The 20531-nt window shown below is 44.2% G+C and overlaps 2 protein-coding genes and 1 long non-coding RNA gene across 4 annotated transcripts; 2 read left to right on the forward strand and 1 right to left on the reverse strand.

The window, feature by feature from the left end:
- Positions 1-2256: 2256 nt before the first annotated feature.
- Positions 2257-5984, reverse strand: LOC101781471 (formin-like protein 6). The gene is made up of 4 exons (XM_004964603.3): positions 5673-5984; positions 3787-4490; positions 3189-3410; positions 2257-3096 (listed from the first exon to the last, which is right to left on the reverse strand). Exons 1-4 carry the CDS (start codon positions 5743-5745, stop codon positions 2491-2493), a joined length of 1605 nt encoding a protein of 534 aa, XP_004964660.1. The 5' UTR covers positions 5746-5984; the 3' UTR covers positions 2257-2490.
- Positions 5985-7094: 1110 nt separating this feature from the next.
- Positions 7095-10952, forward strand: LOC101781875. Of its 2 annotated transcripts, none has more exons than XR_215007.3 (5): positions 7095-7229; positions 7326-7381; positions 7525-7548; positions 7680-7729; positions 9194-10952. It is a non-coding gene; the product is annotated as an uncharacterized LOC101781875 (long non-coding RNA). The 2 variants fall into 2 exon arrangements; XR_001163815.2 differs by having other exon boundaries at positions 9199-10952.
- Positions 10953-13787: 2835 nt separating this feature from the next.
- Positions 13788-19887, forward strand: LOC101782133 (ubiquitin carboxyl-terminal hydrolase 23). Its single transcript, XM_004964604.2, has 11 exons — positions 13788-14269; positions 14553-14667; positions 15979-16089; positions 16199-16371; positions 16453-16779; positions 16903-17028; positions 17546-18145; positions 18227-18352; positions 18478-19072; positions 19182-19275; positions 19413-19887. Exons 1-11 carry the CDS (start codon positions 14006-14008, stop codon positions 19588-19590), a joined length of 2709 nt encoding a protein of 902 aa, XP_004964661.1. The 5' UTR covers positions 13788-14005; the 3' UTR covers positions 19591-19887.
- The last annotated feature ends 644 nt before the right edge of the window (positions 19888-20531 follow it).

Below are 20531 nucleotides of genomic sequence, written 5' to 3' on the forward strand. Positions count from 1 at the left end.
TTGGGCCACGCACGGTGTGTTAGATCAGCCAACACGTAAAAATTTGGGTGAGCTAAAGTGGGGAGGGAAGAAATTGGAAAGTTGAGATAAAGCTGCTGGCAACAAGTCTCTGATGAAAGGGCATCCTTTGAATCATCGGGCAACCAGTACATCCCAAGATTCGTCGGTGCGGAAAGAATTCAAATTCAGCCTTCGAAGTTTCTCTTGTTCTTTCGTTGGGTGTTAGAATTTTCTTCAATGTCCATTCTCCATGTTTCCAAGAACATTGAGAATCAAAATACTACGTAACTGTAATAAATGAATGAACTGTGGATTGATCTAGCCTTGGGGTGTCTCCAATAGTCTAGCTTATAGCTAGTTCAATCAATTTTTACAAGTTAAACGATGCAATAAGTATGAGACTAGTATGGAGTGAAGAGCTAATCTCGCTCACCTTTCGATGCAGCTCTCCTCACAGTACGATCTTCAAAGCTACCATGTATGCGGGACCCATATCAACTATGAGCTATCAACTAATTTATAAACTTATACTATTGGAGACGCCGACTTTGAGCCCAAGGACCAAAGCTATCTATGTCAATGATCTTTTTCACGAGGAACTTGTGTATATGTGATGTATTGAGGTATTTTTGTTTGATGTCTGTGGTCATTACTTGAATAGTTTATTTTGAAAAAATAGAAAAATACAAGTACCTACGATGAGTTCAGTTCGTATAATGTTTATAATTTTATAAGTCCAATATTTGTCCTTGCGACACGTATATACTAATATACTTGTCACGGGCCCACGTGGCTATGTCACAACTTTTTTTTAGAAGAACTGCAACAGGCTAGATATGCCAACCTGAAGATATATTATCAATATATACGAGCGTTTGCATACAAGATTTGTGAAGCTAGCGTCACAACTATATTAACAGGGCCTTGTTACCATACAATGACAAAAATCTGAAGTTATCCTGGTACTGTCATGTACATTTGACGGATCCAAATTTTAAAATGGTTGTTCGGGTTCTTACTAAGGGTGCGTTTGGTTGGTTGTATCATTTAATTCATGTATGAAATGATTCAAAATAATAATGATCCTTTTATTTGGTTGGGTGAATTGTACCAGCTCATCCAGGATGAGACCATCCCACTTAATACATTATTCTACTAATTAGAGTGAACCATATGGTACAAGCAAATTGGTCGAACCACCCCATCCAAGATCATCCATGCATGCATCATGTGGTGCATGCAACCAAACACACCCTAAGTTGGAGTCTTCGACGAGTATAAAAGCTAATTAATTTTTCACTGAGATATTGTGAATTTGTGATTTGTGAATTACAAATAGGATTCGGCACGTTCCTAGGCCACCGGCTTGTCCACGCGCACGAGGAAGCTACAGAACCATCACGACACGAACTGTGCTACGTAACCGAAGCCGAAGCCGAAGCCGAAGACGACCATCAAGAGGCAGAAGCCGGCGATCTTCGGCGCGAAGATCCTTTCCCTAGCCCACCGGCACCGGGGGAGGCCGGGGATGAAGAGGCCGCAGAGCAGGAGCGCGACGAAGAACAAGGACGCGACAATGGCGATTAAATAGGATGCTCTTCCTGGCCCTCCTGCGCTTGCGCTCCTCGGGGTCCTCCGCCTCCGCCTCCGCCGCCATCTCCGAGCCACTGTGCGGCGCCATGCTCCGCGCGCCGCCGCCGCCGGGATGGCAGCCTGCGGTTATGGTGGGCATCGTCGCGAGCTAGGGTGCTTGGTGCTGACGTGATCTGGAGGAGGTGGCCCTTTTTGGTTTTGTTTCTCGTGTCATCTCACGTGTCTGTGTGGAGGGAGGGAGAGAGGAAAGTGCGGGCTTTGTAGACAACCCAGTGCGGGTGTGGCGGGCTTGTCGGACTCGGAGCTGCGATCCCAGGTATTTATAGACCCAGTGGGCCGTGTGTGGCCAGTGGGTGGGCTTCGTTGTTGGCCCTTTATAGACCCAGCGCGCCGTTTGGCATGGTAAGCATCGCGCCGCGCCGCGGCCGAGTGAACGGAGATCAGCATTGCGTCTGACCTCACCGCCATTCTCGCCGCACCGCCGCCTCCATGCCGCCCACGGTGTTGGCCAAGCACGCCGGCGTTTTCTCCCGATTCGATATGATTTTTTTTTTTGTTTTTGAGTAGAGTCCGATATGATGAGCGCCAAACTTTCTCCAGATTTGTTGCGCCTCAACCCCCGAACCATCAAGAATTCATGAATGCCATAAAGGATAGTAGGAAGAATTTGAAGTTCTACTCCGGTACGCACATTTTCAACAAAATTTGAAGATATCTTAAATCTTTCATACATGTTTGAGAAAAATGAACTGTACATGCTTATGGTCTGACCGACCATCTTTTTCCCATAGTGTTGTGTAAACGTATCTGTTCAAGTACATTTTCGGTATCTCCATCATCCATTTATTCTTGGATCAGGTGAGCCCCAATTTACAGTAGAAGGAATTGGCACACCCGTTATATCTTCAGTTCAGTCAGTTGTGATCGAGTTTCAACCATTCCAGCTTCTTCCAGGATATCTTCGTCGAACTTTGGCGGGCTAGATGGAGCACTGCTTGAGGGTGAATCTGACAGGAACACATCTGAGTTGTTGTCAGACCATTCTGCAGCTCCAGCACCACCAGCTTCTGCATCTTTAGGTGTTTCTGAATTGGGTTCATTCTTAGTGCCATCCACTTCTGGCTCATCCCGTGCTGATGTATCCTTGAACAGTTGATCTCCTTGAGAGTTTGGTCCAGGAGCTTCTGCTTCTGGTAAAGAATGCGTAGAATAATGGTTATCTGCTGGTTCTATATGATGAATCTGAACTGATCTGCTATCCAGCAAGCTATGTTCAGCTGCTTTGTTGCTGGTTTCTGTTTCCTCTAGAGGTATTGCATCAAAGCCATCATGTTCATTGTGTAATCCCTTCTGGTCTGGTTCATGATTTGTGATGTGATCATTTTTGCTTGACCAATCCAGATGACTGAAGGCATCATCAACCTTTGCAAGGCTTTCTTTCTCCTCGCTTGATAACTTAGATTTGCCAATTGTTGTACTCATGTCCATATCAGAAAATATAGCCTACAATTATCAGGAAAAATATGTGTAAATGTATACAAAGGTGAAATGGCGCGAGCAGTTGATGCAATAAGATATAAGAAATATCCAACTACCTCAACTCTGAAGTCTACAGGAAATCGGTGTTTTGTGTCCCATAGAATATCAATCTGGTCCCTATCAAGTACCAACAGATTGTCTTCAATAAAAGCTGTGCTAAACATGGCTCTGAACACCATAACTTCATGTTCAAAGTCCTCATCCAGGCTGATGCACTCAATTACAATGTCTCCTTGCACAGGACAATGAACATTAACCTTGATTATCTCACATTCTTCCTGAATTTGCAAACAAGAACAGTTTAATACGCATCAGTTCATCACTTCAGGCTTGAAAATGTCTTAAGATACCATATATATAGTTTTACATCAAATATACACCTATCCTACAATTCGGGGAAAAAAATTGGGAGGCTGATAAAATAAATAACAAAAAGGTAAGATTAAGCACTTCGAAATTTGAGCTTTGGACTTATTCATAACAATAGAAAATAAATTTAATTAAACTTGTAAGGTTGCAATGGTATATTTTAAATAGATCGGTACAAGTTTAAACATTAAACTATTGAGCCAAAGCATTATGGACAAACAGCATAGACATGCCATAAATACTAATATGCGATTCATGATAGTTGATAACCAAACAAAGTTATACCTGTGTATAAAGCTGGACAAAATCACTTGTCTTTGGGATCGAAAAAAGAACTTTAGTAGCCCTGTCATTAGGTGCAAGGGGATCTAGGCCATAAATCCGGAATATTGGTCTACATCCCCCTTGCCCATCAAAATTCGGTACCTTCCTGATTATTATACAATTCAAATTCAGCATTTTGTCAACAGGAGGCCACAATTCTGGTGATGTGTGCATTTTTGACACATACTTCAAGTATCTCAGCTGAGAAGGCACTGGGTCAATTGGTGAGAATAGCTCAGCTAGCCCATCTGGTGCGTGTCTGCAAACCATCTCTAAAGCCTTCCTCTCATCACTACACCTTTTGAGGTAAACCAGTAGAGCTGCCAATGCAAAAGCAAGGACTGGCCACCCCCCATGTTCTGAATGGATAAGCAGAAAATTGTCCTGGCTTAACGAGAGCCAGCTTTCACTAGACCTCAGGAAATGGTGAATCATCTCCATGGTGAGCAAGGGGCATCCTTCATAGTTACGTGGATAACCCATCACACTCATGTCGTAGTAAGAGAAAATGCTGGCAATTTGGTTGTCCTTCTTGCCTCCCTCAAAGTTGAATAGCATGAATGAGTCGATGGAGTAGCGGCCAAGTAGCTGTTTTAAGATTCCTCCAATGTATGGCATCAGCTCGTCTTCTTCAAGTAAATCCGTGGAGAAGCAGTGGTCAAATACTGGCAAGTAAAGAAGCAATAAATAGTCAGCATCAGAAACAGAGAGCAAATGCTATTTTCGTTATTAAACAGTATGATTACAAATAATGTACAAAGGATGACCAGTTGAAATAGGTGAATGTTTGCATAAGAATGTTGGGAATAAAGTTCAATTTGAAGTAGCGTCGACTTAGACAATGAAACATCAGTGTATACTTGAGAAAAGGAAATGTAGTAGGTACTACCTAAGCTGCACAGGTGGATGATAAATGGGGGAAATGAACCTAGTTTTGGGCAATTAGTTTTATCAGAAGAAGTCATGAAAAAATTCAAATCAAATTGATAAGGTAGTGGATGAAGTCTGAACAACAGGTTCGTCTATAAAAAGCCTGAACAACAACATCAAGGTGACACTTGTCAACAATTCGATAAAATCACTTCCCCACAAACACAGTAAGATCAAATAATGGCATGATATATTATCTTTAAATACATATTTGGCACTAATATGAGAATGTAAGCCTCAACGGTTGCCATTTTTCACATAAATGAGCAAATGTGCATCTGATCCCATCCACTCTCCAATCCAACAATTGGAAGGTCCATCCCATCCACCAAGCATAGAAAACTTAATTTAGTATCATATAAATGCTAAATCCCATGAACTAAACTAACTGCTGTTGAAAACAATCACACCCAACTAAAACAGTTTCACTTCAAAATGGAGATGTGATAGTTCATATAAAAAAAAAGAGAGACAATGGCAACGCGGTAGCCAACTACTCTGGTCAATTTCCGTGCCCCTATTTTGGTCAAGCGCATAGTTTAACAACAGCTAAGCGACGGCCTTTCCGCGAGTCAAAGCATGAACCGAACCCACCGGCACAAAGCCACAAAGTCTGGGCAAAGCTATCTCCACTCCCCAAGCAAATCCCCGCCTCGAGATCAAAATAAACGCACTCTTCTTTTTTTTTTACATAATTTCCCCCCTCGAGAAATGGGGAATAAAGCAAGAAAAGGTGCGTGCGAAGTGGCTTGTGTGGGCAGTATTCTCGGTACCGTGGCACGCGTTACTTCCAAGAAGCCCCCGACGAACAGGTCCAACAAGCCCAGCCCCAGCGCGAGCAAACGAGCAGGTTCGCACAAACGCACCCAGCTAAAATAGCAAGATTGCCGAGTACCGGGCCGAGAAAGGGCACGCACCGAGGATGTTGCCGGAGATCTCGACGAGCCCGTCGGGCGGCCGCCGGTAGAACAGCCGCCGGAACAGCGCCATCCGCCCGCGCGCGCCGCCGCCGCCGCAGGAACCGGCGCAGAGCGCGACGCGCCGCCGGGTAGCCGAACCGTGGGGTGGAGGAGATGGAGGGGGACGGGGACGGAGAGGGAGGAGACGTGACGAGCAGTAGCGGAGACCGTTGGGGGAGGAGGGGGGTGGCAGCCCGTGGTGGCGAGATATATTGGCAGCGGTGGGAGCTCCGCGCCGGTGGATTTGTTTTCTCGGAGGTTTTGGTGATGGTCTGGACGTTTGGTTTGTTTAACAGGTCGTTGTGGGCGCGTGCGTGCGACCGCTGTAGCACGAGACAGGTGCGGAGTAGGGATCGCTGACGGGCACAAATTATACACGTGCCCACGGGCAAAAATCCGGTAGTACAAGGATACGGGTGTTATTTTGTGCCTGCGAGCACGTGTGCAGATTTGAGTTTGTACCCGTAAGTATAAAAGGGCATGTTCGCTTCAGCTTATTCAACCGGCTTATCAGCCACCAAACAGTGTTTTCCTCTCACAACAAATCAGCCGTTTCAGCTTTTCAGCCGACTTATAAGCTGAAGCGAACAGGCCCAAAATATCTTACCCGTGCTCGTGAACCCGCGAACCGGCGCCTGACATGTGGACCTTATAAAGTATATAATACATTTCTATCTATCCTTATCCTCCCGGAGTCCACTCTCGCACGCCCGCACCCCCGCTCGCTCCCGCACCCCGCCACCACCTCCCCCCCGCCCGCCCTTGCCCCTCGCTCCCGCCGACTGTCGGCCGCCACCCGCCACCCTCTCCCGCTGCCCGTCGCCGCCTCTCCACCTGCCCAGCTCCCCGCCACCACCTCTCTGCCGCCCGCCGCCCCCCGTCGCCACGGGCATGGGTGTGCCCGCAGGTGACGAAGGTTTGCCTCGCAGATGCGGGTTTGTAAATCCTCTACCCGCGGGTAATGTGTTGGTTCCACCAATGTAACAGGAAGGCCCGCATTCGGCCTTCAAGGAAAAAAAAGAAAGAAAGAAAAGTTGGAATGGGTTCAAAATTTGAATCTTTATTTCCTTTATTATTTCATTATTATTGTTATCCTTTTTCTTTCAAACCATTGCCTTTATTTCCTTGTTTGTTCCTCTTCCCTTTTTCTTTAGGTAAAGACTCTATGGCAGCAGGCTGTAAATTTGTTGGTTGGTACAGCCGGCTTCATCCGCCGTCGGTCCAGGAACGTACGGCACAGATCACCAGCTATTATTTCTCACGGACGACGCATCCCCTCCGCCGCGGGGTCCACTAGTCAGAGAGAACGGGCAGGTTTTCTGAGCGACTGTTCAAATCACCGGGATGCGCGCCTGTTCGGTTCGCATCGTTCCCCATTCTCCATTCCGCTTTCTCTCTCTAGGGTTTCTCTCTCTCTTCCGCCCGGCGATTTCTAGGCGAGGCCTGCAAATCCGACGATTCCGCGTGAAGGGAAGCGCATATCCAAGGCGGCGAAGCGATGGAGCGCGCACGGAGGTGAGCCCATTCTACTCATATGCGTCGATTTCTACACCACGAAGGCCGGATGCGTACTGATTTTTGTGGGCACCTCGTGGGATTTCCAATTCATAGGAGGGGCTTGAGGATTCGGTGGTAGAGGAGGAGCGAGGGGAGGGGTACGCACGAAGGTGAGACATCTACATTCGAGTTCTCGTTTAATTTGATGTTGGATGGGTGCTCGAAATCTGACTGATTCGCGATCGTCCCCCTCTGTTTCATTTGGGTTTTGGCGAATTTCTCAACTGCGTGCCCAATCCTGTCGAAAACCCAGCTGCTTATGATCTGCGCGCACAAGGTTAGACATCCATTTGACACGTGCTCCCATTTTTTCATGAATTTTCATTCGCGAGGGAGGGAGATCTCCAAAACACGAACTGATTTGGATTCTTTTCGCCTACTGTTTTTTCCACCTAATTTTGATGGTAGGTAGGGAGCCTAAATCTGGAGCGGTTGATAAGTTGGTCAGCTACATAGAGGTGAGTTTTTTTTCACCACCAGTGCCCTCTATTTTTTTCCCTTTTGCTTGGATGCATGTTATGTAGGTTGGATTTTTTAGAGATACCCCCAGCTGCTGTGATGCATGTTAACACAAATGTGTTTTTGTGGTCCGTACACTAATGTGCTTGTATTCAGAGCAGTCCACTGTTGCTTTTTGAGCTAATTTTCATACTATTATGCATGTTTATCCAGACACATGCACCCTGTCTGCCCTCTGAGCTATGCATGTATATATTTTTTCAGAGACAGCCCCCCATGTTTGTTGCCTGTTTAGCTACCATAATATTATGCATGTTATTTTTTCAGAGACAGCACCCCTGTCATTTTTTCTGAGCTAGGTTCACCTTGTTGCAGTGAAGTTTTATGGCTCACTGTTTTTTGTTCTTGTCTGAACATTGCTCTGAAACCCATTGCAGATTCCTAGTTCTGTTAAAACTTACATCCTCTTCAATGTTCTAGAATTTTTAGCTTCAGTTAACTAGGTAGGTATTCCATGGTCAGACACTTTGTGTGTTAATCCTTCCTCTTTTGGGCTGAGTTTTTATTCGGTTTTGCTTCTGCTCAATGTATCTTTTTTTGTGTCTAGTTGGTATTTTTTTAGGATCTGATTATCTTTTTTAGTTGCTCACCTGCTGGGTTAGATGCTTGATAACAAAAAAATCTAACCCAGAAAAACAAACATAGGTGCCTCAAAGATGTTTGTGGCTTAAAACAAACATAGGTGTTTAATTGATCCGACTTAGCTTATCTCCTGCGCAGCTAGTGCATCCATGACACATTCTACCTAGTATCTTTGGATATTAAGGTTCACGGTGTGCTGTTGAATAATTGTTTTTGTTTTTTCAGAGATAATCCCATGTTTGTTTTCTGAGGTAGCTCCCACACTATTTATTCATACAAACAGAGCACCCATACATAGTAGTTACGCACTATATTTAAGACCTGCCCTGTGGTCACCGATCACAGTGGTAATACCAGTGGCGATTATACCTGTACCAATTATCAGGCAACTCTTAAAAACTCTAGGAGGGGATTCAGAGTTGTGATTGCGTTAGGTGCAGCCCCATAGCAATTTCTTTTTCAGAATTACTCTCTCCGTTCTAAATTATGAGTCATTCCAACTTTCTTGGAGTCAAAGCATCTCAAGTTTGACCAAATTTATACAATAATGTACTAACATTCATGATACCAAATAGGTACCATTAGTTTCTTTATTAAATATGTTTTCATAGTATATCTATTCGGTGCCATAAACTTTTGTGATCTTCTCTATAATTTTGGTCAAACATAAAATGGTTTGACTCTCTAAGAAAGTTGGAATGACTTATAATTTGGAACGGAGGGAGTATATTGTTTGCAGTAGAAATCATTCAGTGTAGTTCAGCAGCACAATGGTGGGAGCTATCTAACGGCTTTTATCTTTTTTTTTGCTATCATTGAAGCATAGGTGGGGAGCTACAGTTTGGAAGATAAGGAGGTGGAAGGGGGAGTGTTGACGCTCGTTATTGACACACTTTTAGTGCCATTTAACTAGTGTTTTCATGCATATTCTTATACTAACCCGCCACTTGGCACCTGAAATAACCCCATATTCGTATGTGTTGTGTTTTGGATCATATTGCAAAATCACAGGAGATACGACATAATTGAAGGGTTTTTCTACAGGTTGGAATTGGGCCTGGACTTTGGATATTGGAAGGCCCAAACACGAACATTGAACTGCAGACCCGCAGGAGGAGCTCTCCACCCTGTTCTCATCATCCAACTTTACTTTGCAGAAGAAATTAGGATCTTCCTGTTGTATCTCTCTAAAGCGGTCTATAGCCTCTTGCATGTCCTTGTACTTTTTTGCCCTCCTAATCTTGGACCGAAAGTTGCTGACATCTTTCCCTTCATATGGCACCATCTGTGCTGAACCATACATCTCATTCATCAGCTGCATTATACGCCCTGTGGACAGGTTGCATCCGTGCAGTAGGGTAATAAACTCCTTCTCTTGCTGCGGGATCCCTTTGTGAGACCTTAGGAATTTTTTCAGAGATGGCTTCACAACTAGATCATGGTTGTGGTCAGCCATAAAGTAGGCCACATGCCACCTCCATCTATGAGATTCACAACCATCGTGGCTTTGCATCCTGTGTGAATCATCTTCCCCCTTTTCCTTTTCTTTCCACCATCAACTTTCTTCTTCTCTTTTGTTTCATCATTGTTGCTCTCAGGTTCAGAATCATGTTCAGAAGATTTGTCCCCATCAGACTCAGCAGTTGCTTCCTCTTCCTTAGCCTTCTTACCATAGCCCTCTTTGTTACACACATGTCACTTTGTGCTGCTCCCTTGATAAACCTGACAGACATGTAGAACTAATGTGAATTGAGAAGCCAATCCTCTTTGCATATGTGTTGTAGTAAGACTTTGCTTCCGCTTTAGATGCAAAAGTCTGTCCAGTGTACGGGACAGGAGGTGTACACCAAACTTCTTCAACAACCTCATCAGCAACACCATAAACTTGATTGTCATCAGCAAATTCTGTACTAGCAGCAGCAACTTGGTTGGTGTCAGGAAATGGACTACTCTGCACCAGGTTTTGCGCATCACCAGCAGTTAGCAGGGTGCTCCCATCTGCAATTTGAACCTGCTCACAGGACCCCAACCCAGCCCCTGCTAAATCTGCTTGAGTACAGAAGGAAGGATTTGCAGCGTCAACATCCAGGAAATCAAAGTCTGGCGGTAGCTTGTTCAAATCCATAATGACTGTACCTAATGACAAGCAACTTAATTTAGTTTAACAGGAAAAAATATAACAAGATGAAGGCACAATAGTCCAGTAATCTAGCAATTTTTCTCCATGTTCTAAAAAACCAGCACTTATTTTTTCCGCAGCACTAACCAATTGTGTTTACTAACTCAAGTCTTACATTTTTGTTTTTGCTAAATACACAACCAGCAGGGACGGATGGTGGTAACAGCACAGGAAATCATAAAGCAGATGATGTATGCAGAACATTCAAATCGTGCAGGCAAAAAAAAATACCAAATTTGTGGTTTGCGTTCCTGTGTGTTTGTGGGCAGTTGGGAATTTGGAGGATTGTTCTGTAGTTTTTTTTTCGGTTCTTAGATCCAGATCTCATGGGTTTGATATAACCAAGCAAATATGTGTATCATAAAGCTGTGATATGTGTTGGTGATCTCTGGGTTTCAAAATCTCTGGTAGATCTGTGAATTTGTGCGGTGAAATTCATCAACAAAATGAGGTGAATATGTACACGCACCGTCTTTTTCTGTCGATCTAAACTGCCTGCAGCTTTTCGCCTGGATCCCTCTTTCTTTTCGCTTTTTCGCCCCCCTGTTTTTCCTGGGAGATTCGTCGGCGGAGCAGACCGCCACCAGGAGCCTAGGTTTCGAGATATTTTTTCCTGTAAATACAGGTTAATGTGGGACCGACATCGGGGAGGAACGCGCGCCTTGCGCGCGCTTTTTAACGCGCGTTCCGCCATTGCCGACCAAGGAAACAAGGAAGCGGAAGCAAAAAAAGGGAAAGGGGGGTTGATTTAGGTTCTCTAGATGCCAAAAAAAGGACAGGCTGCCCGACAGGACTATATTACATCCGGCTGTAATATAGTCGTGTCCTTTTCTTTATTATCTTGTTTTTCTTGAGAAATCCTTTTTCTTTTTCTTTGAGTATTCCAGAGTACATTTTTTCCCTATTTTTATAGTTCATCGTTCAATGCAAGTTGATCGTGGAAGGACCACATATTCTTATGTTCTTTACATAGTTTATTAAAGACTTTTATCCCTACGTCTTCATACCTAGTTGTATAAGTAAAATTCAACATATTTTACAATTTTCGATTGCGCGTGGGCGTGGCGTAGGGCGATGTTTGATAATTCCACCAATTTGATGGTGTGCAAACTTTAAAGAGACAACCAAATCTTTCATATGCCTTTGCCTTAGTTTGAATACTTGGTTATTTCACTCATTTCTCCATCACTGCAGGGTAGGGATGCATATTGCTCGATTTTTATGCTAAAATCACAATTTGGTATTTTTTTATATCGCAAATGGGATCCATCGTAGACTTGTCTTTTTTTTAAAACCACAATGGATGGTGAATATTTTTCACCATTGTTATAAAACTGTTCTAACTAACATTCGTAAGAAAAAAATATATTCAAGCACTTAACACTTGGCTAGTTTTTAGAGCAGATGCGCCGGACATGAGTTGTTGCACAAGACAATAAGTCAATAACTATATCTGTTTGGATGTTGAGTAAGGGGGTGTTTGGATCCCTGGGCTAAATTTTAGCTCCTGTCACATCGAATGTTTGACACTAATTAGGAGTATTAAACATAGGCTAATTGCAAAATCAATTTCACAACCTCTAGGCTAAATCGCGAGACGAATCTATTAAGCCTATCTAGTCCATGATTTGACAATATGATGCTACAGTAAACATTCACTAATGATGGATTAATTAGGCTTAATAGATTCGTCTCGCGATTTAGCCTAGGGGTTCTGCAATTAGTTTTGTAATTAATTCATGTTTAGTCCTTCTAATTAGCATCCGAATATTCGATGTGACACGGACTAAACTTTAGCTCCAGGATCCAAACACCCCCTAACTATCGATATATGTTACATATGTCCTTGCACACACAAAAGCAGAAACAACATGTACGGCTGTAACAATAATTAGTCACCTGTCTACTGGATCGGTACCCTCCTCATATTGATTGGTCTGACGTGAATCATCGTAAGGAAAATGCCATTTGCCATATGAAAATGTCAAATCCAATCACAACTGGTTGATTTTTCAGGCTCTGATGCATAGGCTAATTGTACTTTGAAAGAACCTTTATAGAAAAAAAATCATTGGTGTTCCCTCTAATCATTTTGAATGCGAATACAATGAGATTAATAACCCTTCACACGTGAAAAAGTGTTGGACCTCATAAAACTCTTCCACAAAATGCTTGAAATATCAAGAAGATGAGAAAGTTCCGTAGACTTCAATTTCTATACCACTGGAGTTTTTTGAGAATATGTTATGTTGCATATTTATTTGAAAGTTTACCTCATTCTTATTGCATAGAGCTCTAGTTTTCTGTGCAACTATCAATCCAAACTTTAACATGAGGGTAGTAATTTAGACTTTTTCCTAAATTTTTGGTAGCTATGTGTCATTTTTTTTGAACGTCTAGGTATCATGGAACTTGTAGAAGGTGTGGAGGCAGCATCCTAACAGCGCTTGCCGGGCGCGTGTGCCTAGATGGTGCTAGTCGTGCACGACGCGCGCGCCCAGGTAAGGCTCACCTCGAGCCTCTGCGCCCGGCCTCTCCCTCCCCATCTCCCCGTCCTCCATGTCGGCAAGCTCGCCCAGAGGCCAGCTACTCCCTCGAGGGAATCAATTTGGGTGGATCGGGTAGAGTCGAGAGAGGTCGATTTGGGAGAACCGGTGCTTGCCTGAGCAGATAAGGTTGGGTTGTGGAGTTATATTGTCATTGGAGGAGGGGCGTCATAGAAATTGAAACCGTCGAATTTGACCGTGGGCCCATTTAGTTAGTGACACACGTTTTGCACCTTCTAACGAAAATCACAGGTATTGCAAACTGACAGATTTAACCGTGGGCTCATTTAGTGAGCGACACTTTTAGCACCTGCTAACGGAGATGCATCCAAGAGAAGCGAAATTATAATTAGTTGCGTTGAAGGGAATTGAAGAATTTGAATAGTAACAAGGGAGCACTATAATTAGTGGCATTGAAGGAATTCGCTCCAATATCATCCTTCACTCTAGCTCAAAAAACACGAGTTTGTTCATACCAGTCCAACCGCAAAAGGTGCAGTTCGAGCAGCAACTGCAGGGCTTCAGTGGCGCCCATTCCGCATTCCTCTGGGGGCCACTGCACAGTCTCATCGAAGAAGAAACACGTGCTCCACAGCCGGACGCTCCAGATCGTCCCATCGCCCCTACCCCTCCGATCCCGGCCGTCCATTCTCTAGGGGTATAGGGTTTTTAGCTCCGCCTCCCACCTCCAGCTCCCCCCCTCTTCCGCCATCGCGTCGCGAGCGGCGGCCAGAAAAAAAGAAAAAAAAAAACAACAGCGCGCCGCACCAATCTCCCCTACCCTATCGATCGAGCCCGCGAGCTTTGATCCGACAATTTTGTCCAGGAATTCAGTCTTAGTGCTAATCCCTCGCCTGCCCGATCTTGAGGCTAAGTGCTGCTGCCGCTGCGGTGAGAAACCCTAAGGAATGGCGTTGGTGTCGACGGCGGCGGCGCCGGAGGGGGTGCTGCACCGGAGGATAGAGTTCCACCTCGCGCGGAGGCCGCACGCCTCGGTGACCGTGGGGGGAGGCGGGTTCCGGATGGAGACGCTGAACCCGGACGCCGCGGGTAAGGCCGGGGCCGGGGCGGCGGCGGGGAGCAGCGAGGGGGAGGCGAGGAGGCCGGAGAAGGGGGACGCCGGCGGGATCGATCCGGAGCTCAGCGTCGCCAGGATCTACCTCGGGAGAATTGTGAGTGCCCAAAGTTAGTCTTTTTGAGGATTTGAGCTTTTTAAGTTTCGTTTTGTAATGGGGGTTTTGGGCATTGGAGTAGTAGTGTCGAGTATGTTTGCCAGTGTAGTTGTCAATTTGGGTAATTGAAGTGAAAGTAGTTGCGATTTTGGCATTGTCGAGTATGTTTGCCAGTGTATTTGGCTGTTCATAAGTTGCTTGTTTTGTTCACATTTCATGAGGTTTTAGTGTGGTGGACAATTGGGCATGCTTTGTTAAACTGCAGTTCCTTGATGTCTTGCAGGGTGCTGGTTTGCAAAATCTTGGGAACACCTGCTACCTCAACTCGGTGCTGCAATGTTTGACGTACACGGAGCCATTTGCGGCCTATTTGCAGAGCGGGAAGCATGGGTCCTCATGTAAGTGCTGTTGCTGCTGTCAACTGGTCGGTTCAGCGCGTTTTATCAGATGATAATGTTGCATATGAGCTTGTGGATTTCAGAAGTACTGAGCTGACTATGATACACAACTAACACTTGAGCTATTACCAATTACATGCTACTTTCTTTTTTAATAGTGGTGTGATACCAAAGACAACAATACCTCAAATAATACATTCGTAAGACTCAAGGGAGTCAAGGTTATTCTATTTTACACCCCTGGCCAATTCTCAATTTGTTTAGATTGAATCTCGTTCATCAATGAAGGGATCCAATCCCATCTTCAGCTGAGACATCTCATCTACTGGAAAATTTGTGTAAAGGCTATTCACTCTACTTTCAACTTTAGAGGCTAGAGCTATGAGTTATGTGGCTTGGATTGGAAAATCCTTATTTTAACGAAGATGATGGATAAGAAGTCTACTCTTCATCAAAAAGAAATTACCATGATGTTGTTCACTAGTCTGAACATATTATGGACTATGTCAGACGGTAGTTGATACATTTCAAGACCATCCAATCTCGCATAAATGTGTTGTTTCTGGCTATCTGACGAGCCGCATCCAATGGACCCAACATTAAGTTCATACTGCAATCTTACTTTTCTGGTGTACCCTCTAGAAGGATTTGGGAAGCAGTCAACTGTATTTAATGTAGAGATTCAAAGTTTCCCTGACCTCAAGTATGATGAATTAATTGCTCTTCCTGTATTTCCAAATTTATAGAGACGCCTCTAGTTCCGAATATGCTGTTTACAGTAACATGGGGTATATTTTTTTTATGTTGACCATGTACTTCGTATGCGTGTTTACTAGCGGTGTGAGGTAGTTTTTTTATGGACATGATGTAATCGCGTTATTGGCTGTAAACCTTGTTCTCCATTTGGTTACGAGATAGTGAGGCCGTGAGACAATGCTTTGCCCTTGTACCTGTACTGCAGAAATCGACAGGAAACGTGCTCTCTGATGCTTAATCTTTACTGCTATATCCAGATTTCTCACAGGATGCCAAACCATATTGTTTCCTGTATAGTGAAAAACGCCACTGTATGGCAGTATCTACTAATATTTAAGATCACCTTAACTGTTTCCATTAAGCTGTTGGTTCCTTGATGCATGTCTGTATGGAGCAAGAATGATGCTACTGTAATGCATTTGTATGCTGTTTAGGAAAACTGAAAGCTTCTTTCTACTATCAAGCTTGTTAAACAAGAAAAAATCTACTCTTATTTTGCTACTGCATAGTATTTATCTTGTCGTTGTTGCTAATTTCTTTTCTCTTCCCCTGCAGGTCGTACCTCTGGATTTTGTGCATTATGTGCTCTGCAGAAACATGTCAAGACTGCTCTACAATCAACCGGAAAAATAGTGACACCATCACTTATCGTCAAAAACTTACGCTGTATCCTTTTATCTTATCTAGATGAATTAAAATACCTATAAGATTTTTGGCAATTCTTCAATCTAGCTTTTATTGTATTATCAGAATGTGATCTTTGACTGCGAAATAGGCATTTCTCGGAGTTTCCGTAATTCAAGGCAAGAAGATGCACATGAGCTAATGGTTAATTTGCTCGAATCTATGCATAAATGCTGCTTACCTTCTGGGGTACCAAGTGAGTCGCAAAGTGCTTATGACAAAAGCTTAGTTCACAAAATATTTGGTGGCCGGCTTAGAAGTCAGGTATGCTCTGTGCATTGTTGAGTTACACCTGGACTGGTGCAAGAAACCCCATTCCCTTATTCTGTGCTTGGCCACATACAGGTGAAATGCACACGGTGCTCACATTGTTCCAATAAATTTGATCCTTTCTTGGATCTCAGTCTTGATATTGCCAAGGCCACAACTTTAGTGCGTGCACTTCAAAATTTTACCGAGGAAGAGCTACTAGACGGGGGTCAAAAGCAATACCAGTGTGACCGCTGCAGGCAGAAAGTTGTAGCAAAGAAGAGGTTTACAATTGATAAGGCTCCAAATGTCTTGACAGTTCATCTTAAGCGCTTCAGCCCTTTCAATCCCCGAGAAAAGATTGACAAAAAAGTGGATTTCCAACCAGTTCTTGACTTGAAACCATTTGTTAGTGATTCTAAAGTGAGTAACCTGTTCTGGAATTCTTGTTTTACCTTGTACAATTTCAATTAGCTTTTCTTACTATTCTTATTCGCTAGCATTTTCAGTTAGCTTCTTGTATCATCATTGTCATTGTTGGTGCAGGGTACAGATTTCAAATACAGCCTTTATGGTGTCTTAGTTCATGCTGGCTGGAATACTCAATCAGGTCACTACTATTGCTTCGTTCGTACGTCCAGCGGGATGTGGCACAATCTTGATGATAACCAGGTCTACTACGGCATTAGTCTTTCCATTAAGCTTTACTTATTTGTTTGTAGTTCGCAGTGCTACTGCTACATTAGCCTGTGGACTCATTTTGCATCCATGTAATTAATGTTTCTCAAACCACTCAATGACTCGAGTAACATATTCATATGCAAGACTTCATGGACTTGCAAAAAAATTTGTCCACAATTTCATTCTTACACAATCAATACACCAATTTAAGTTGTCATCGAATCCTCAGAATTCTCTTTACAGCAGTGAGGATTCCTACTATCCTGTTTTCATACATTACTACCTTGGGTTCACTATGATGACAAGAACCTATTGGCTAGATCAGCAACAAATTAAGTATGAATTATGCATTTTGCATTACTAGAGAGAAAAAATGAGTAGTACTACCATGTTTTGAGCTAACATGTGTCATGTATTCTACTTTCAGTTTGTGTCTCTTAGCTATTTTGGCAGGCTCTAGTCTTCCTCGTACTAATTCTTAGCTAATACTTAGCTACTTTCACTGCAGGTGCGCCAAGTTCGTGAGGCAGACGTATTGAAGCAGAAGGCTTATATGCTATTTTATGTGCGTGACAGTATTCGGAACCCAGTGGTGCGCAGAGATAATAGCACTGCTAATTTGCCCACAAAGAAAACCCCTGAAAAGATCTCAACTCTTAATGGCATCACCCAAAGTAGTGTAAAAGCACAACATTTGAATGGTTCATCTCCATTTGGTGATAAGACGCACATCACAAGCAGCGGCTACTCTAGCAATCTTGGCAAGTCTTCAGCAGGCCATTTCTCGAAGAATGAAGTCAAAGCTGAAGATGTAGCAGCCTCCCAAAGCAATGCCCCGCTTTCCACGCAAGCTCTTGAATCTCGAAACAATGGTGCTACCTTGCCCCTCAAATCTATGCAGTGTTCTGTAAATGGCCAGAAGGCAGTGGAAACTAAGGGTGATGCGGGGGGGAATACTTCTGTTGCCTCTCCCATGGTCAATGGTGTTGGTACATTGTCCAAGGCAGACAAACTAACTTCTCAGCCTCCAACAACTCCATTTTCGAAGCCAGCTGCCCATATAAATGACACATCTGCAGGGTTTGCTGTGCAAACTCCATCAAAGAAGGTTTGCTCTATGATGCTTACTGCATTTTTTTAAAATAGTGTTGAATAGTTCATAGCTTATTTATTTCGTGAAAAATTTCAGGATCCTATTGTTTCGAATGGCATCGTGCCTGGCAGTGGATCTCTTACTTCCAGTGAGAAAACCAAGGACTTGCCAGGATCTGTGGAGCAAGCTAATGCCATTGCAAAGGCACTTCCTATGAGCCAGGCATAACACCCCACTTTTCCTTCCTCTCTTTGCTCCTTCTGCAGATGAACTAAATCATATAGTACCATCATTTTGTTAAACATGAGCTGATATTTACTATATTTGTCACATGTGCCTATATGCAGGACAACACTGCACCAGAACTTGCACAAGTCACTTGTGGACAACAGGTCAGCTCTGGTGGTTCTGTGCAGGTTGCTGTGGCTGCTTCATGCAATGGCACCACAGCTAAAAAGGTGAATTTGAAGTCAAAGAAGTTTGTGAGGTATCCTGTTGTGAACATGTGGTTAGGTTCCAAAAAACTATTGGCTGCTTCACTAAAGCCAGGGAAGAAAACAAAACACACGAGAACTAGAAGACGTGCTGTGGTTTGCAAGGACATGGCAAATATATCTTGTTTAGGTGACAGTATGAATGAGCAGCTGACATCAACATCGGCAACTGCGCAATCTGAAACCGTAGAACATACATCCGACTGTCGGAAACGCTCGCATGCTAGCTCCAGGCCTGAAGATGATCCTCAATCCTCAAAAAACATGCAGAAGATTGATGGAGCTTGTGTTGGTACTGGTACAAGTGCACCTTCTGCTAATGCTGACGTTCCAAAGTCCGGTCCAAGCTCTTCTGTAGATCAGACACAATCAAGGAAAAATGTAGATGCTAAGTTGGGAGCGCCCCAGCCTGTCAGTATTTGGGCGTCAGACCTGATGGAAGCTACTGGTTAGCACATTTTCTCTCTGTGATGCACATTCTGTTCTAGAGATGAAATGGAAACTACTGTCCAGCCATCAATTCTTACCTGTGATTTGCTTATTTGTTTGTTTTTCAGTTCCGTCCTGGGATGGCATAGACATGCCAAATACCAAGGTTGCAGCGCAGCAATATTTAAAGCGCAAAAGCATTGGTTACGTCTTAGATGAATGGTTAGTTTGTACTTGGTATTCGCAGTATATCACTAGTCATGTTTTTCCATGGTGCAGGTTTTTGTTCCCTATTTTGTAGTAGTCTTCTGTTGAAGGAAACAAGTGGAAGTAGCTAACTGTGCCTATCATCTTTCCAGGGACGAGGAGTATGACCGAGGGAAGACGAAGAAAGTCCGGAACTCAAAGCAAGATTTCGGTGGGCCGAACCCCTTCCAGGAGGAGGCAGACTACATATCACAGCGGAGGTCGAAACAAAAATCTTACCAAGGCAAGTCCTGGAACAAGCCTAACATGACAGAACGGCTGAGAATATGAGAGACGTCCCCGAGGCGCACAGACTGCTGTTGTTACATGTTGTAGCCCCCATTCATTGGTGAAGAAGATTAAGTTAAACCATTCATTGTTGGTCCCGTGGCTATGTATGTTGTTTAATTTAGCAATTTTGACAGACATTTGAACCGCTGTGTCCCAGCCAGCTGTAGTAACGTGTTCTGTAGCAAAACAAACATAGTGAGGCAATGGTTCTTTTTCCCAATACCTATTGTGTTTGTTGTTTACCGAATAATATGATCAGTTATAGTATGATGCAAATGCTTTCCAATGCCATTTTTATATGCTGAAAATACCTGTTGCAATATGCATGTAAATATGGTAGTGCTGTGATGCCGAAATTTGCCTGTGCTAGAGCCTGCACGACCGAGATCCTGCGATCTTATTTGCCGTTGATCTTGGCGGGTCCAGACCGGAGGCTGCTTGTGCTAGGTCTGGCTCGTTAATGGCGAGGGGGAGTACGCGGCAGTTCACAAGCTGGATGCTGTGTCGCTGTCGACCGGGGAGTAATTGCGGCAACGGATAGTGATACGGTGGTCGCGTGACGGACGGACGGACGGATTGGTCCCTGCGGCTTCGAGTGGGGGAAGGGAAGGGAGGGGGGAATCCGTCTAGGATTCAGCTCCGGTACGGTGGCTCGGGTCGCGGCGTTGAATGCGCGATCTTGTCTGGGCCTCCGTGTCGCGCCAGCGACGCCACCGCCACCGTGGCGCGCGCGCGCGCGCGGCAAAGGTCTTCTGCTTTGAGAAATTTCAACCGGACACGCGACGCGAGCTTGAGCCTTGCCGGTTTCGGCTGAAGACTTGGAGCTACAGGTCCCTTTGGGCTGCGCTTCCAGACTCATGGTGACGAAATGCATCATATGAATTACGAGCCTTGTTGTGAACACGACCCAAGTTTAATTAATCTCCTTCGATCCCAATCAT

This window comes from Setaria italica, chromosome IV (assembly GCF_000263155.2).
Source record: "Setaria italica strain Yugu1 chromosome IV, Setaria_italica_v2.0, whole genome shotgun sequence".
In the NCBI taxonomy this organism is placed as follows: domain Eukaryota; kingdom Viridiplantae; phylum Streptophyta; class Magnoliopsida; order Poales; family Poaceae; genus Setaria; species Setaria italica.

Bases quoted from the DNA above. Each gene is read 5' to 3' on its own strand.
- LOC101781471 (XM_004964603.3), bottom strand. From the start codon at position 5,745: ATGGCGCTGTTCCGGCGGCTGTTCTACCGGCGGCCGCCCGACGGGCTC. The intron at 4,491-5,672 runs GTGCGTGCCCTT...TTTACTTGCCAG, and splicing joins GATCTCCGGCAACATCCTCG to TATTTGACCACTGCTTCTCC. The intron at 3,411-3,786 runs GTATAACTTTGT...TTGCAAATTCAG, and splicing joins TTGTCCAGCTTTATACACAG to GAAGAATGTGAGATAATCAA.
- LOC101782133 (XM_004964604.2), top strand. From the start codon at position 14,006: ATGGCGTTGGTGTCGACGGCGGCGGCGCCGGAGGGGGTGCTGCACCGG. The intron at 14,270-14,552 runs GTGAGTGCCCAA...GATGTCTTGCAG, and splicing joins GGATCTACCTCGGGAGAATT to GGTGCTGGTTTGCAAAATCT. The intron at 16,780-16,902 runs GTGAGTAACCTG...TTGTTGGTGCAG, and splicing joins CATTTGTTAGTGATTCTAAA to GGTACAGATTTCAAATACAG.